The 15,821-nt window shown below is 41.6% G+C and overlaps 1 protein-coding gene across 4 annotated transcripts in view; it reads right to left on the bottom strand.

Moving 5' to 3' along the window:
- Window positions 1-1,854: 1,854 nt before the first annotated feature.
- The window catches only part of MYLK (myosin light chain kinase), a 205,426-nt gene continuing 191,459 nt past the window's right edge, over window positions 1,855-15,821 (bottom strand). For 2 of the 4 annotated variants that reach the window (XM_014939830.1, XM_014939837.1), the window contains 5 exons: window positions 9,926-10,078; window positions 8,809-8,932; window positions 6,919-7,048; window positions 5,916-6,035; window positions 1,855-4,056 (listed from right to left, as the gene is read on the bottom strand). In XM_014939830.1, coding sequence (XP_014795316.1) covers window positions 3,809-4,056; window positions 5,916-6,035; window positions 6,919-7,048; window positions 8,809-8,932; window positions 9,926-10,078 — 775 coding nt within the window. In that variant the 3' untranslated portion in view covers window positions 1,855-3,808. Of the gene's footprint in view, window positions 4,057-5,915; window positions 6,036-6,918; window positions 7,049-7,272; window positions 7,441-8,259; window positions 8,438-8,808; window positions 8,933-9,925; window positions 10,079-15,821 lie in introns of those variants that run through there. The other 2 variants (XM_014939845.1, XM_014939852.1) reach the window with 2 other exon arrangements.

Raw genomic sequence — 15,821 nt, 5'->3', positions numbered from 1 at the left:
ACTACCGCTCCAAAAAGCTACAATGAAAGGATGAAAACAAATATATATTATTTTTCCTACAGAAATTGCAAATATTCAGTGGAGTTACTTCTCAACTTCCAGAAACAGTCCTCAATTTATTTTTCATGCTAGTTACGGTGCAGTTGCTTTAGGAGCAGTGCAGAACAACAGCAAAAGCCTCCTGCTCCCTCCCAGCAAATCCTGCTTTCCTATAAGTATTTACGTGGCCTAATAAATTCATGGTGTTGCATGCACATCTCTTGCACTCAATAGGGCTCAAAAATCAAAGAGGATTTATAAGAATTACATTTCAAACAGCAATGTTTTAGTGCAACTTTCCAATAAGTAATCCAAGAAATTTTAGAGAAACATTGTTTCTTGTTCATGCACGCAGCTAAAAAATTGTCTACGTTTGAAGCCCGGCACTCACTGCAGAGGAGCGAGCTGTGAAGTCCTGTGTGGACCTCTTGTGAGCAAAGGGAAACAGCGACAGAGAAGTCTTTGCATGCCGTGCAATTAGCAAAGGTCTCTTCATCAACCAGAAATACGCACAGGATGCTTGGGTAGCTGCACAGGCCTGTAATTAAGTGAATTAAGTTTCTGCAAATCGAGAAACCCAAATAGAGAAAACCAGTGGCCAGTCCCACATTTTTCATATCTCCTGAGAAGACTGAATTTTGTACAAAAGAACTAGAAGAATTAAGTGATGTGTCTTGGGCAGTACCCATGACTTGCGTATCCTCTGCCACTGGGGGTTGTCTCAGCCCTCCCACGCCCCACGAGTGGCTCTCTGCAAACATTGCACGAGCAAGACAAGGTTTACAGAAAGAGGTAAATACCTTTTATTAGACCAATTCGGATGACTGGCAGAATTAGGCAGGTTTTCAAGTACATAGAATATACTTCTTCAGTGGAAATAGGATAATCTTCTATTCTTCAAGTGAAACAAAACAAGTCAAGGTCAAATGCAGGTTGGAGTCAGTTGCTCGGAGTTGAATTAGTTATATTTATCACATAATTTTTGAAGTAGAGGTCAGTGTTTCCTGCAGACTGGAAGGGATGTTCATAGGAGGCAGCAGGGAGATGGTAAGCTAGTTAGATCCTTGGGGAAGAGGAAAAATAGGCAGTTTATAGTCCGTGGGACATTGAAGGACTGGTAAAGGAGGAAAGGAAGGGAAAATGTGTGCAGAACAGCCATACTGAGGCTGTGGGTGCTGATACCCACCAAGTGTCTCCACAGACCCTGCCGTGCCCACAGACCCCACCTTCTACTGCTTCATGCACGTGCCCACCTGAAGGGAAACCAGTGCCCAGTGGACAAAGTTAGGGATGCTCACGGGAGAGCAGAGCACATCCCACAAAGATGACTGTGCTGAAGATTTGCTCAAGAAACGTGTTACTACAAGGAGGATGTTTCAGTCTTTGCTTTCGGGAGTTTCTCCCGCACATGTTGGACTCCACGCTGGAAGAAGTCTGCATACAGGCAGCACAAGCATATTTGCTAAATATCTTCAGCTTTAAGCTTTCTAGGAGCATTGCTGTAAGTACATGACTACATTAGATTTCCCTGATTTTTTTCTCCTGTTCTTACAGTCTTTCTGAACTAAACACTTCCCCGCCGTAAGGGAATTCTCAGCTGTAAAAGAAACCCACAGCTGCTGTGGTGCCCTCTCCAAGTTTGACTGGGTCGGGGGCGTCCAGCAGCACCACAGAGGTCAAGAGGGTTTCACTGTTGCCACCTCATCCATTTTTGGGCCGAGGAGCTCTCGGCCCAGAGCAGGAGGAGAAGGCTGTTACTGCTACGCTTAGCCCAGGTGAACGCGGCGACGCCTGCAACAGAGTATACAAGGAGCGTGCTTTGTGGTATTATTTATTTAGGAACTGTGAGTAACTACAGCCGTAGCGTTCTCATCTTTGCAATTCTGATGGTTTAACAAACTGGGAGAACATTAGCATATTTTTATTAAGGTACAAAATACACCCCGTTGTTGCCTAAAACATTAAAAAAAAAAAAAAACCAAAACGTGAGAAAAGCTCTGTATGCTCTAAATCAGATTCGAAACCTTTCTGTATAAGGAATTGTGGCAATACTGTGTTTAGTATAACAAGAGGTTTTTATCAATTGAAAAAGAAGAGACATGCTGGCAATCTGAACTTAGCAACAGAGAGTAAAGCAGTCAAAAACCATCGTGTCATCCACATTAGTGGAGCTTTGAATGTAGAAGAGCAAATCATATGAAACACATACACAACTAGGTAATATCAAACAACCTAAGGCTGATATTGTACACACCTGTATTAAAGTACACTGACTACTTAATGGTGAGGTTTTAAGGTAATGGTTTGTTGTTTGTTTTTTTTTTTAAAAGAGGTAACCTTTGAAATGCAAACGGTTGCACTTTACACACAAAAAGTGGAAAAGAAAAAGAATCGCTTTTGGAACGATACATAGATATAAGACACACTGGTTTTGGATTATGCATATCACCTTGCAGCTTCTGATATTACCTCTGAACAGCAACAAAAAAAAATAATTAAAAAGTGCCAATACTGTGAAAGGAAAGCAAAGTTACTAAATCTGAGTGCATTAACCATGTCTGAGAAAAGGAAAAAAAAAAAAAACAACACTGGGTTTTGGATGTCTTTGTTTTGTTTTGTTTTTCTTCATTTTTAAAAACGCAACAGCCTTACTGGTGCAGGTTCATGACAAAAACAAGACAGTCAAGCTCATAAGGTAGAAATAGGTCCTATATAGGTTAAGACTCTTTGGAAACTGCTAAGTATAAAGGAGTTTGTAATCCAGGCTACTATCTTTTTGGCTACTCCAAAAATCTGTGGGAGTTTCCAGCTTATCATCAGTTGAAATCTGTTTTGCAATTGCCAAATAAATGCAAGTAAAACTTTAACTAACCTGGGATTCCATTCACACACATGCACAGAGAAGTCACTGATTGTGCAATAACCTGGGGTTTTTTTCACAGCAGCATATACATGAATCACAAGTCATTATTAGGCTGACCAGAACACCAGAAAATATTCTCAGTCTCTGTGTTTTCAGTCTGTTTCTTAAGTCAGCAGCTGTAACTGCGGGGAAGTGGCAGGTTCTATAAGGGAAAGTGACAAGGTGTGATCCGCTGGTTAAAAGCAAGACCAGAAGTATCTCAGGAAACCACCTGGGCGTTTAACTTCAGCCAGTATTACAACGGCACCGACAGCGCACTGAGAAAGGGCAGTAGTTTTAAGTTAGGACTGTGAAATTCTGTTTAAAACAGATGAAAAATGAACCATAGCACGGTACAAATTGCAATGCTGGCTGTGTCAGACCTTCCCCTATAGAAGGTACTGCTCGGGGAGCAGCCTCTTTCTTTAGACTGGAGAGATTCACTGCGTGTCTGGCAAACCGCTCCTTGTCGAGTAGATCTTGGGGCGCCAGCTTAGCTGCAGGAAAGTGGTGGTATAGAGCAATAGGCTCTATATAGTCTAAATAGACTGCTTTTCTCTAAGACGTTCAGAATTTAACTCTAGAATTGTTTTCCGTACATTTGATTTTAAAAATTGACTGGGCAACTTAGTCGATGACTTGCTTAAAGTAAATCCAATCAAGCGAGCAACTTAAAATTGCCTGCTGATTTGAATTAATGCCCGTACATAAAGCAAACAGGTATCAACTGATCATGCTGAAAAAACAACCCCCCAAAGACCTACGTATCACACAAGGTGCTTTTGATAACTTGGCTTTGATAACTGAGCCTTATATGGAGAGTCTTTAAATATATTTTTTTCAATTTTTTTTCCTTTGAGCCTTGTTTCATTCTTCCTCCTCCTCATCTTCTTCTTCTTCTTTTCCTTCCATCGTTTCCACAAGGAGTTCTGCGGTGCACGTGGCTTCCCCGAGGCTGTTAACAGCTTTGCAGGTGTATTTGGCATCATCGTCCCCACAAACTTCAGCAATAGTCAAAGAACAGTTCCCCTCCTCATCGTAATCTATCTGGAAGTGACGGGACTCCTTGACAGGCTGATCATCTTTGTACCACATCACCTCAGGGTCAGGATAGCCTGCAGGAGCAGGGAGAGAACAGCAATTGCAATGAACGAGCATTAACTAATCTGGAATTACTCTGAGCTTTAACTCCACGTCTGCGTATGGACATGCCAACATGTTGATATACAAATATTCCGTCAAATTCTATTTAAAATAAATGCAGATGATCTGAGGCTTTTTAACTTCACATTTACCCCAAACAGCTTTATTATGAATAGCAAAAAATTGAAAGTTAGCACTGAGGTACTCCCTAGATTGCGCTTTCCACCACTTTAGCGGTGGCTGCAGAAAAGCTTTCTCTGTGCCTTGGACATCAGCCAGGGAGGGACTCTTGGCAGCATATTGAGACTTACTTTATGGTGCAGCTTTTGGGGAAACCACAGTTCCCAACACCAAGATTTAGAATTTCATGGGTAAGATGATCTGGGCTACAACTACAATTTGATAACCTCCTCAGGTTGCTATTCTGGCTATTCTTAATTTTCCTCCTCCTAATCTGCTCCTGACACAGCAGCCTGTCCTGTGCGGTGACTGTGGCACTCCAGTTTCCTGCTTGTGTTTGTCAGGACTAAGTGAGGGGTTCTCAGAAAAGCATTTTGATTCTGCATCTCAGCAGGAGTTTTGGAGCCTTGTGTGAAGCCAATGGCAGTGCTGTGCTGGCAGCACCCGGGCAGGGCTGTACAATGCATGCTGGAGAACAATCCCTTATACAGTACTCTTGGCTGCAGGAACAAATTGAAGGCTTGTTACCTCAGCCAAGTTCTGGACTGTGACGGGAGGGAGACTTCCCGCTGGGCAGAAATGAAGTGCAGGAAACCCTAACAGACAGGGAACATTACAGCAGTACACTGGAGAGTCTGGAACCTCAGCCCTGGGACATGCCTCTATTGTATTCCATGCAGTACTTCTGCACGTACCCCTCACGCTGAGCATCCATCAGCAACAATAATCCATCCTCACATCCCCGCTGTGAGGTAGGAAACACAGGCAGTGAAAGAGATTAGGAGCACAGAAACAAACAAGCAGAAGATCAGTGAGGCAGTTTCTGAACCTCATTTTAAGATTAGAAATTGTCTAACTGAAAGACATGCAGCATGGTACTGACTCTATCCATTTTGTTTTAACAGCTCTTCTCTTCCTAATTTCTAGCGTTCATCAACAGCCGCAATACAGAAGGTTCAATCTCATTGCAGCAGAAATTGTGGAGCTCTTGGCCTTCAGACCATTAGGTTGACAAAGCCCATGCTCCTTAAATGCTTTCTTATAAACTTATTCTATCTGCATATTCCAGTCTAAGTTTTCTTTCTTGAACTCATAAGTTAAAAAACAACCAAATAACAATACAGTATTTTATAGATGTGACTTTTGTTACCAGCACAATGATGGTATCATTATTTCTCATGCAAATACACTGTTGGGGCTTCTTTGCCTTGAATACAATGTATGTATGGCTGAAAGTTATTCTGAAGTCACCTGAAACTTGTCTGTCATTTCAAACAAGTGACTTCCTACTTATTCCTGGTTTCTGGCTAGCAGTCTCTTACTCTTCCAATTTGTGGTACTACATTTTTTATTGTTTCTACCCTCAAAAAAACCACATCTTGCTGTTCCCACTTGCTATTCCGAACTAGTGATTCACACACTGACTTGGAGACTTCTGTGACAAGCACCGAACAAGCCCGTGCAGCTCCAAGTCATTTCTCTTATTGCAACACATTCATGCTGTGACGTGCAGATATTGGTAAAGCAAAATGGCACCAACTCAACAGGAATACAGAAAGAAAAAAAAAAGAGAGAAAAATTTAAAGAACAGCACAATGCAGAAAGCTGGCAAGGAAGGGAAGAAAGAAGCAGATACGCCAATTCAAAGTACCTTCAATTTTGCAGTCAAATCTAGCAGCACTTCCTTCCACAACCTCTATGTCAAGGATTTTTTTAGTAAAATATGGCTTTACATGGGGCTTTTCTTCAGCCACTTCTTCAAGGAAAGCATCTGGAGGAGAGGGAAGAGATAGTTAATTATTTTACAGGGCATATTCTCAAAAGATGCAATTTAATTTTTAATTACCAGATGGTAGCGAAAGCATCTTTTATTTTGCTTAGTTCTGTAAGGCTACTGGGACAGGGAGGACGGTAGCTGCTTAGTTTGTGCCAATTTTTTGCAGCTGGACAAAGATTCAGACCATAAATAGAATGAAGGCAACATGCAGGCCTCCACGCTGCAAATCATCTTTATTTTCTCCTTAAATTTGTTTCTAACTGAGCCTGGGCTTTTGCTAATCAGAGGGGTAAACCAGTTCAACCAGTATCAGGCCCACAGTCTACCTGGATACATCAAAACGACTTGCTTGATTTTCAGAAGTGTCAAACATCTGCCCCCCTGATTGTTACACCCCAAAAATCCACATTTCAAATGGGGACGTAGGGGAATAATATCGACACATTATTTTTGTTCTGAAATGCCCGTGTCTGAGGAGCACGGTTAATGCAGAATACGTGTCTCGGTTACAGCAAGTGTTAATACTTTACTGCTCGCTGCCTGGCATGAGAAGGCAGTACATCACTGTAATCTTTGTATAAACATGCATTCCCAAACTGATAGAAAGTTCAGCTTACAAATCTGCCTTCATTCTTTGGCTTTAAAAAGAGAAGACTTTACTGCCCATGCTTATACTGGGGCATTTTGAGTAGCAGAACAACATGAGGAAAATGAATTTTTGATAGATTTCTTTAAAAAAAAAGAAAAGAAGCAAAAACAGAGAGAGAGCACGCAGGAATAACCAACTTAACGATCGGTCTCTAGAACTGTGAATTTTGCTAAAAGTTTTAATAGCATTCAGACAGAGGTAAAAATACGGTGCAGCAAAATTGCTTACCTTCATTCTCTACTTTGTCTGCATTTATAGGGCTGGTAGGCGAGCTCCCAGAGGCCTTCCTCCCACTCATACCAGAAATCATTGCCATGGACGACAGCCTTCCTATTGCTCGGACAGCATGGCCTGTTTTCTAAGACATAACATAAAAGGCTTCTGATCAATCCAATCCAAAAGGCATGTGATTTTCTGTAACAATCGTGCTTCGGACAAATTATCTGGGATCTCTGCAAACCTCACTGGAATTGTTGGACAAACTGCTTATATATAGCTCTGTTGTTTTAGGAGAGACAGAGCAGGCTGGTCTGAATTACCAAATTTAGTTGCAGATATAAACTTCCCCTGATGAACTCATACCTAAATGAATGTCTCTGTTAGCCGCGGATAAAAAGCGCTCTGCGAGAGGAGGGCTGGCGAAAAGCTATGTCCTGTTTTACTGGAAATTAACTCTGGTGGTGGACGGCTCCCTCGATAGCCATAGGGGCTGGACCCAGCTTCATCAAGGATGAATAACCGGCTCATGTGAAATGAATGAGAAAGACCTCTGACAGGCTGGAGAATCCACCGCCAGGATACTAAAATACACTCAAACTATGATGCCTCTAGTACGGACACTTGTGTTTTTGCACAGCTTGCATGAGCTCCTAAGAAACACGTACAGTAGAACGTAAGAGGAAATACGAGGTAGATTTACGTAAATGAGTATTTTTTAGGCTACTCTAAAGGCTGGATCCAGGATTTTACACATCAGCTCCCCTAGCTACCAGAACAGCACACATGGACCGGCTACAGCAGTTCCAGCATTAAGATAAAAGAAGATATGGAGACCAAATTAATCAAAGAAAATTATTAAACCAATCTGACCGAATCCCTCAGAAGCTTGGTGATCCACCAGGACAGAGCTACTGGCTTAGGAGAACGAAGCCAGCACAAAATGAGGTGTCTTTAGGGAGGCCAGGTGGATAAGCTTTTCCCAAGCTGTTCAGGTTTGTTAGGGACAACAGAATCGCCCAGCCCTCAGAGGGATGGAAAGGGCAGGCAGGAGAGATAGTCATACCCCAAAAGAATGGGAAAAACTACACTTGAACTCATACGCCTTGTAGTAGCCTGAAATGGAATCATCACGTGCTATATATATATATATGTATCTATATGCAGCCGGGCACCCTCCCACTCCTCGCCCGCAGAAACCAAACCTGCTTTACTGCATTCATACTCTGGCCACACTGGAGTTCTCACCAGCAGCAGGAACCACCTGGCATGACGTGTTTCTCAGAATCATAAACATTAGAAATCAAGAGACTTATTAGGATAACTAGCCCAATTCTATGTCCTCTTCATTACCTGCCATTTTCTTCTGGCCATATATTTCTTCATCCTATCTTTGGAAAGTTTTTTGGCTTCCATGTTTTTGGTGTCTTTTTGCAGCCAAGGATGCTGAAGACATTGAGTACAATTTAAGCGACTCCTGTTTTTATATAAAAAGATTAGTCAGCGTTGCCATTAACGATAGTTGAACCTACCTGCTTTAACATTATTTTGTGCTCTCTTGTCTGAGAGCTGATTTTTCTGTTTCCTAAATTTAGCAACATAGATCACATGGCACGGCTTTCCCAGCAGTGCTTATTTCTTAAACTCATCATTTCTCTGGGGCTTTTTTTTTTTTTTTTTTTTTTTACAAAAACTATCCTTTTTTAAGTGTTAATAACGGGCACCCTCCCACTCCTCGCCCGCAGAAACCAAACCTGCTTTACTGCATTCATACTCTGGCCACACTGGAGTTCTCACCAGCAGCAGGAACCACCTGGCATGACGTGTTTCTCAGAATCATAAACATTAGAAATCAAGAGACTTATTAGGATAACTAGCCCAATTCTATGTCCTCTTCATTACCTGCCATTTTCTTCTGGCCATATATTTCTTCATCCTATCTTTGGAAAGTTTTTTGGCTTCCATGTTTTTGGTGTCTTTTTGCAGCCAAGGATGCTGAAGACATTGAGTACAATTTAAGCGACTCCTGTTTTTATATAAAAAGATTAGTCAGCGTTGCCATTAACGATAGTTGAACCTACCTGCTTTAACATTATTTTGTGCTCTCTTGTCTGAGAGCTGATTTTTCTGTTTCCTAAATTTAGCAACATAGATCACATGGCACGGCTTTCCCAGCAGTGCTTATTTCTTAAACTCATCATTTCTGGGGTTTTTTTTTTTTTTTTTTTTTGCAAGAAAACTGTGCATTTTTAAGTGTTAATAAAACATTATAAAACAAAGCACGAAAAGCCATATGTTTTAGGCATGGAACACATACAGCAGAGCCACAATGGCAGTGATTCAGCTACCTCATGCTGGCAGAACCCTCTCCCAGATCTCCTTTCCTTCACTGAAAGAGATTTCCCCTTTCCCACCACTTAATATCCTCCTTCCTGCCGTGCTGAACATTTAACAAAACAGAAATTTCCAAATCTCTAATCAAGCCACATTCATTTTTCACTTTGTTCGTGGAAGGTGGATAAATAACCCTCTGCTCTGCATCCATCCGACTGCAAACTCGTTGGAAGAAGTACGTTTTCTTGCCTTGGTTTGTTCAGAGTCTGCTGTAAATAGGGCTTCCAACTATTTTTTTTTTTCTTGCCTAATTACTACGTTTATAGGAAAGCTGCCTGCTCAGAGGTACCACAAATAAATCTGGTCAAATCGCAACCCCTTCAGATGAAGACAGAACACGTCATGCAGGAATCTGTGTCACACAACAGTGAAGGTAGGAGCAGCCACACAAAAACCACAGGGTGCCCCTTGCCCGAGGGAAGGGAGAAGCAGAAGGAGCAGGGGGTTCAAAGAAAGCGCTCCATTCAGCCCTGCACCCTGCGCAGACACCGACGGGCACACACAGCTCCTTATAAAGTATCGCCAGAGCTGCCTGCGTCAACGGGGAGACTCACGGTGGGGAAACAAGAACGACAAGTTCAGCTAAATGCAAACATAGAAAGTATATCAAGTCCCACAGCTTTACTTCATGTCTTTCTTGAGGAGATTGCTGATAAAGTCCTTGGCATCATCGGAGATTTCATCAAAAGCCTCATCGTCGAAGTCCCACGTTGCTGAGGTGACATTGGCGAGCGTCTCGTTGTCGTTGTCTCCCATGAAAGGAGAAAGTCCGCTGACCCTGGGGATAGAAGAGACAGACAGACACAAAGCAAACAGAGTCAATTTGCAAATTATCAGATGAGCAAATTAAAGTTGTGTGTGACATCTGCAGATCTTTATCAGTAAGAGCTCCCCTTAAAAAAAAAAAGGCTGCAAAACTGAAGGGAAATTTTGTGCTGTTTTTTTCTCTTTTCCCAAGACGCTTCTGAGGAGAGAACTAGAATTAGGTGAAAGTTGAGCAAGTGGAGCATATTAGTTTGTTAAATGACTTGTCTAGTTCTGCATAAATAATACTGCAATTTTCACACCATATTCAGTTGAATAGCTTTTTTTTTTTTCCTTTTTTTTTTCTGGTGCTTTCAGAGTAACTTTGCTGCTTTTACTGTCAAACCAATTTTTTTTTGTACATTTTATTCCATTTCCTCCTGCAGAGAGAGCCCAAGAAGAAAGATGCATCACAAAATCCACAGGGCTATTTTGTAAACAAAAGCACCCAGAATTATATAGCCAGATAAAACATCACTGCAGGCTGCAGAGTTATGCAGATGCCTCCAAAAGTAATTTGGTCTTTATGTTCTCAATCAGTCATGATGATGCATGAAATGGAAATAATACTCTTTTATAACCTACGTTGAGCTTCCAAGGCTTTTTACGCAATATAACTGATAAATTGCCAGTGAAAGGCAATTACAGAACATCATGGTGTCATTTTTGCAGAGTATCTTTCTCCAGCTGAGCGTTGTCCTCTATTATACTGTACCTTTGTGCATCCAGACACCTTTGATTCCTGTATATATCAACCTCTCAGTAAAAATGCTTATTCTTTAGAACTACGAGTCATTCAGTTTTGCAGGTCTTCTTCCTGGCATGCAAATTACATAATAACTTATTCCTCACAAAATTTTACAGACTTTATTTACTTTCTCTGTACAATCATGTTAACCAGTTACAACAACCAGTTACGTGTCAACAGTAATACATTTTTTTAAATACGGAAAAATAAGTGGAACTTATTAGGGTTCTGAAAATACTGTACAGAAAAATATCATGATGCTACTGAGTATTACAGAAAAATATTGTGACGTTACTGGGTATCACAGAACAGATTAGTAGAAAAAAAGATTGGGATCAAATGAAGTGAGCTACTAGATTAATAATATTAGTATAATTTCCTCCTCCAAAGTTATTTTGCTACTCTTTTGTTACTAATTACAACCTGATTTGGAATCTGTTCCTAAGGATTTTACTTCTATAAGCAAAGCAGAAACACACCCGCTTTGAAGCCTCAGACAAAGCAGATACTAAATCTTTTACCATTTCTGGAAGTTGTGTGCAGTACAGCAGAGTCTAGAATCTCACGTGTACACTTCTGAAATTTCCTAGTAATAATACATGAGATGAAGATAAAAGGTTTCTTTCTTCTCAGGCAGAAGGAGGTAAATCAGAACAGAAAGTATTTGCTGTCTTACTTTCTGTTAGAGGGGGTGCATTCAAATGCAACAGTGAAGCATGACTTGATAAATGTAGAAGGTGGCATAAACCCATTGGTGAACATACAATAGGTGTACATTACAGAAAGCTGAGAGATTAACGTAAAAACGCAAAAAATGCCCACATAAAACAACTTTACCATGACTGTTCTCTGTCTCCATGCTTACTTTACTGGAAGAGCCAAGGTTTGTGCCTAGTGGCCCTGGAGAGCTGGTACGGGCGCTGCGCAGTGGGACTGTCCTCTGCCCTCGTCTCATCAGCCATCACGGCCAGGTGCATTGTTGAAGCAAAATCTCTGCCCTGGAATCCTCAAAGCACTCCTGCAGGGCCCTCAATCAATCTCCACTCCAACATTTAAGCATTTTCCTATTTGTGACAATGTCCTCATTCTCTATAAATGTTTTAGAAAGTGCAAAAATCCCATCCAGGCTGCAGTTCTAAGTTTGGGTTCCACATACTGATTGCCAAGTTGTCTCTTTTCTGACCGTGCTAAGTACCAGAATCTATCAGCCAATTCAGCAGCTGCTAAAAAGCTGCACGTTTTATACAAGTGAAGGGGCTGTGAGTATTTCTTTAGTTGACTGCCAATACAGGAGGTGCACGTCTTCCCTTCAGCCTGTTAAGCTTCCAGAGGACACACATGGGCAGTCAGAGCAGGAACAATCCCATTTCTTTTCAATACTGGATCGAAGCGCAGCGAAGGTGACCCCTGCATAGGATTGCCACAGACAGGATTGTGCAGCTCTTGAGCTACGTTGGATAATATTTTGGCCTGTTTGCAGAGATTAAAGCTGCAGTATTGAGACATCATTTCCATGGTAAAGAGACTGCTACGGATACAGAGACGTTGCTTCATGTGGGAACGCCACTGCCCTCCACTGCCAAAAGAGTCAGCGCTTAGAAAGACATGGAGCTCCCTGGGCAGAGCAGTACTGCATGTCACACACGGCTTTTGCGGGATGAGGATAAATAGAAGGAGATTAGAGAGGAAAAAACTCTTTGGTTGTTTTAGTTGGCTTTTTTTTTTTTTTTTAAGAATTGCATGATAAAATCATTGGATAAAATCCCAAATGCTGTGGTAGGATTGACCCATTCCATGCATCTGGTTAATTACCAGGCGGGTATCAGTTAAGCCTCCATTCATTCCACTCATTCAAACATTGCAATGAACATATTTTCATATTTCTGCATTGCAAATATTTCTGTTGCAAATTTATAAGGGTAAAATAATTCCCTCTTTCTACCATAGTTTTATACTCTGAATCAGTTGCCTTGTCATGGAAATAGTTATAAGGAGAACTAGATCCTTGTCTATAGTCACAAGACAAAATCCAGAAACTAATGTAGATTATAACCTGGAATTCTTATCTTTAGCACAGATTTCACTGACTTAAGTCTCAGTCGTTCATTTCTTAATAGCCATTTAAAGTAATAATGGTCCAGCAACTCTTTTGACAGATTATGGAAACAATTTCCTTTTGGAATGCTGAAGCGAAGTGATAAAGATGAGCTACCACTCCAGAAAATTAATACTGAGCTTACACTGCAAAGTTACTATTAGACAAGCAGCAAGTTGTTTACTGAAAACATTTTTCCAGCTACTTAACCAGGCATCTTCCTGGCATGTTAAGAACCATTTGTTTAGAAAATCTTTCACAGTTTCCACTTCTAAATAAAGAAGAAAGATATTTTATTCTCTGGAAGTTCCTTAACATTTATTGGTCTGTTCTAACAAAGCTCTGAGGGAGATTTAGAAACGTTAAGCTCAAAACGGCCCGATGCAGTTGCCAGTCTCATTGCCCATGTAACAAACAGGATAGTATTTCACCTGGAAATCTTTGCATTAAGACTGCCACTAATCCAGGAGAGATGAGTTCCTTGCATGTCTCAAGAAGTCAGACGCTGAGCATTTCTCTGCAAGCGGCGTTTGCAGCAGCAACTGATTTGGGGGGAGGACACTGAGTTCGTCCTTCCAGTCCTTGCATTGCATTAGCAGGAAAAAAGTAACAGCTTTCAGTAGGAAGAGCACTATCTGCTGCTGATAAACCCGTGCAGGTCGTGTCAAAGAAGCGCATGATAATGCCTACAGCCTGGAGAGCTTGTAGTAATTTATTTCTTTTACAAGTGAAATAAACCAAACAATCTCAGTCTACTTTGCAGGGGGATATGCATGCAGTGGATAAAACCACCTTTTCCTTAGCTGAGGGCTGACTGACTCCCACGCTGGCTGTCTCACAGCAGAAACAGAGCACTGAACCCACCCACAGGAAGCCGGCTCAGCGCCGAAGCAAGGCTCTTACTCTGTTCTCGTTCTACGTGCCCAGTGGCTTAATGAGGAATCACAATTTTCCAGCGCCACTGAACAAATAATTAATTTTCTTTTGAGCAGTACAGTCATGGCATTAAAGCCCTCCTAACTTGCTTTATTGAAAGAACAAGGAGTGCTCTCTCATCTTTATATTAACAAGGCTTAAATTTTTCATACGACGTGGAGCCAAGTGCAAACCAGCAGCGCCGGTGTCTTGCCTTATCAAAGTCCGAAGTCAGCAGACCCAAAAGATGAACGATGCCGAAAGATCTTTCAACCAACCCTGGCGGCCAAACATGGGAGGAATAACAGCGGCGTTGAATAAAGCAATAGATAAAATGGAAAGGGAAAGTTTGAAGAATCGGAGTGCGTGTTATGGGAAAGGTGCTGAAGGAAAAAAGTATACAGCAAGATCAAATCCAGTATTAAAAAAGGCCTATGATATAGCATATTAAAAAATTATTAATTGACAGAGATCAGCTGCTCTGAAAAGATATACACTGCCTGGCACTCCTTGCATAAAGCAAGGAGAACTAATGGAGAGCAAGCAGAGGTTTGACTCAGCCGCAGCCAGTTCCTCACTGAAACTAGTCAGATCCTACAGTGAGAGAAGGAAAAGGGCTATCCATGTTCAGTGCACACAGCACTGAAATCTTAGACCGAAATTTGGTTTGAAATAAAAATAGAATTTAGAAATTGTTTCAGATTACTAAATATTGGAAGCATTGACTATCCAAATGGACCATCAAAAAGAACCAGAAATACAAAAAACCCCAACAAATTCAGCAATGCCCAGAAGAATAAATGGGTCAGAAAGAGCTGGAAAGAATTCAGAAGGTTTAACCTTCATTAGATAAGGATTATTGTGCATGCAGGAAGAAACACTGAAATAGACATAAATGGAGATGATATACACAAGCTATAATATTTGTGGCCTGTGACTTCAAAGGCAGTAGATCAACTGAAGTATGTGGGACAGTACAGTGATGCAGAACAGGACAGAGAACAAGATAAAAGTGAAAGATAAAAAACATGAGGTAGAGACTACAAACAGGGAAATTTAAAGAAGAACAAAGACTGAGGGAGAGACAGGACTGAATACGTTACCCAGAAAGATGAAAAGGATTTAATGTGTAGCTAAGGAATGTGAAAAGGGAACCCATGAGCCATGGGATGGAATTAGGTCAGTCACACTGTAAGGAAGATGGATGCAGGATCCCAACAGAGTGGGCAATACCTGTACGTACCCCTGCACAGCAGCAGGTAGGAGAGAGGTTTTGCTGCAGGATTTTGGAGGAGCGCTCTCACCTTGTTTCCTACGTGAGATTTCATCCCACCCATCTATTCTTCTTCAGGGAAGACCCTTCACCCACTGAGATCTCTTTAGCAGCTCTTTGGTAAACCTGGTTTGTATTTGTTGTTGTACAGGACGTAATGGAAACAGAGTCTCTTCTAGGCAGGTTACTGGCCTCTCAGCACTCTAGAACCCTACCTTAAAAGAGGGGTTGTGTCAAGTCTTGCAGTAGCATGCTCCCTGCTGCTTCACTGAGGACATTCGATGGACACAGCGGCTTTGGGCCATCAGCTGCCTGTAGCAGACCTGTCCTTAAGCCCAGTGCTGCTGCAGAGCTCACCTCTCCCTTCACGGCCCCATTCACCATGTCAGGGGAGAGGAGATACAAATCCCAAGTTACCAGCACAGCGATGGGATGTGAGACAGACACCAGCTGAGCGAGTCTTACACTTTGTGGATGAGATTTGGCAGTTCTGAGCTTGTAGTGAAAACAGGAAAGCAGAGCTACAAGTAAAGAGAGATGCAGTTCTCAATGACTTTTATTTGCATTCTGTAATGATGATGTGATTGTCCGTTTTGGATAATGGCTCATAGTTGTGAGTCTGCAAAAATAGCTGGGCTTTAAGAAAGTGAAGACAGGTTTGGAGCCTGTCATTTGGGGGGGGGGGG

This window comes from Calidris pugnax, unplaced genomic scaffold (genome assembly GCF_001431845.1).
Source record: "Calidris pugnax isolate Ruff unplaced genomic scaffold, ASM143184v1 scaffold21, whole genome shotgun sequence".
Classification (NCBI taxonomy): Eukaryota; Metazoa; Chordata; class Aves; order Charadriiformes; family Scolopacidae; genus Calidris; species Calidris pugnax.
The sequence above is the reverse complement of the archived record's forward strand: the minus strand, read 5'-3'. Positions and strand labels throughout refer to the sequence as shown.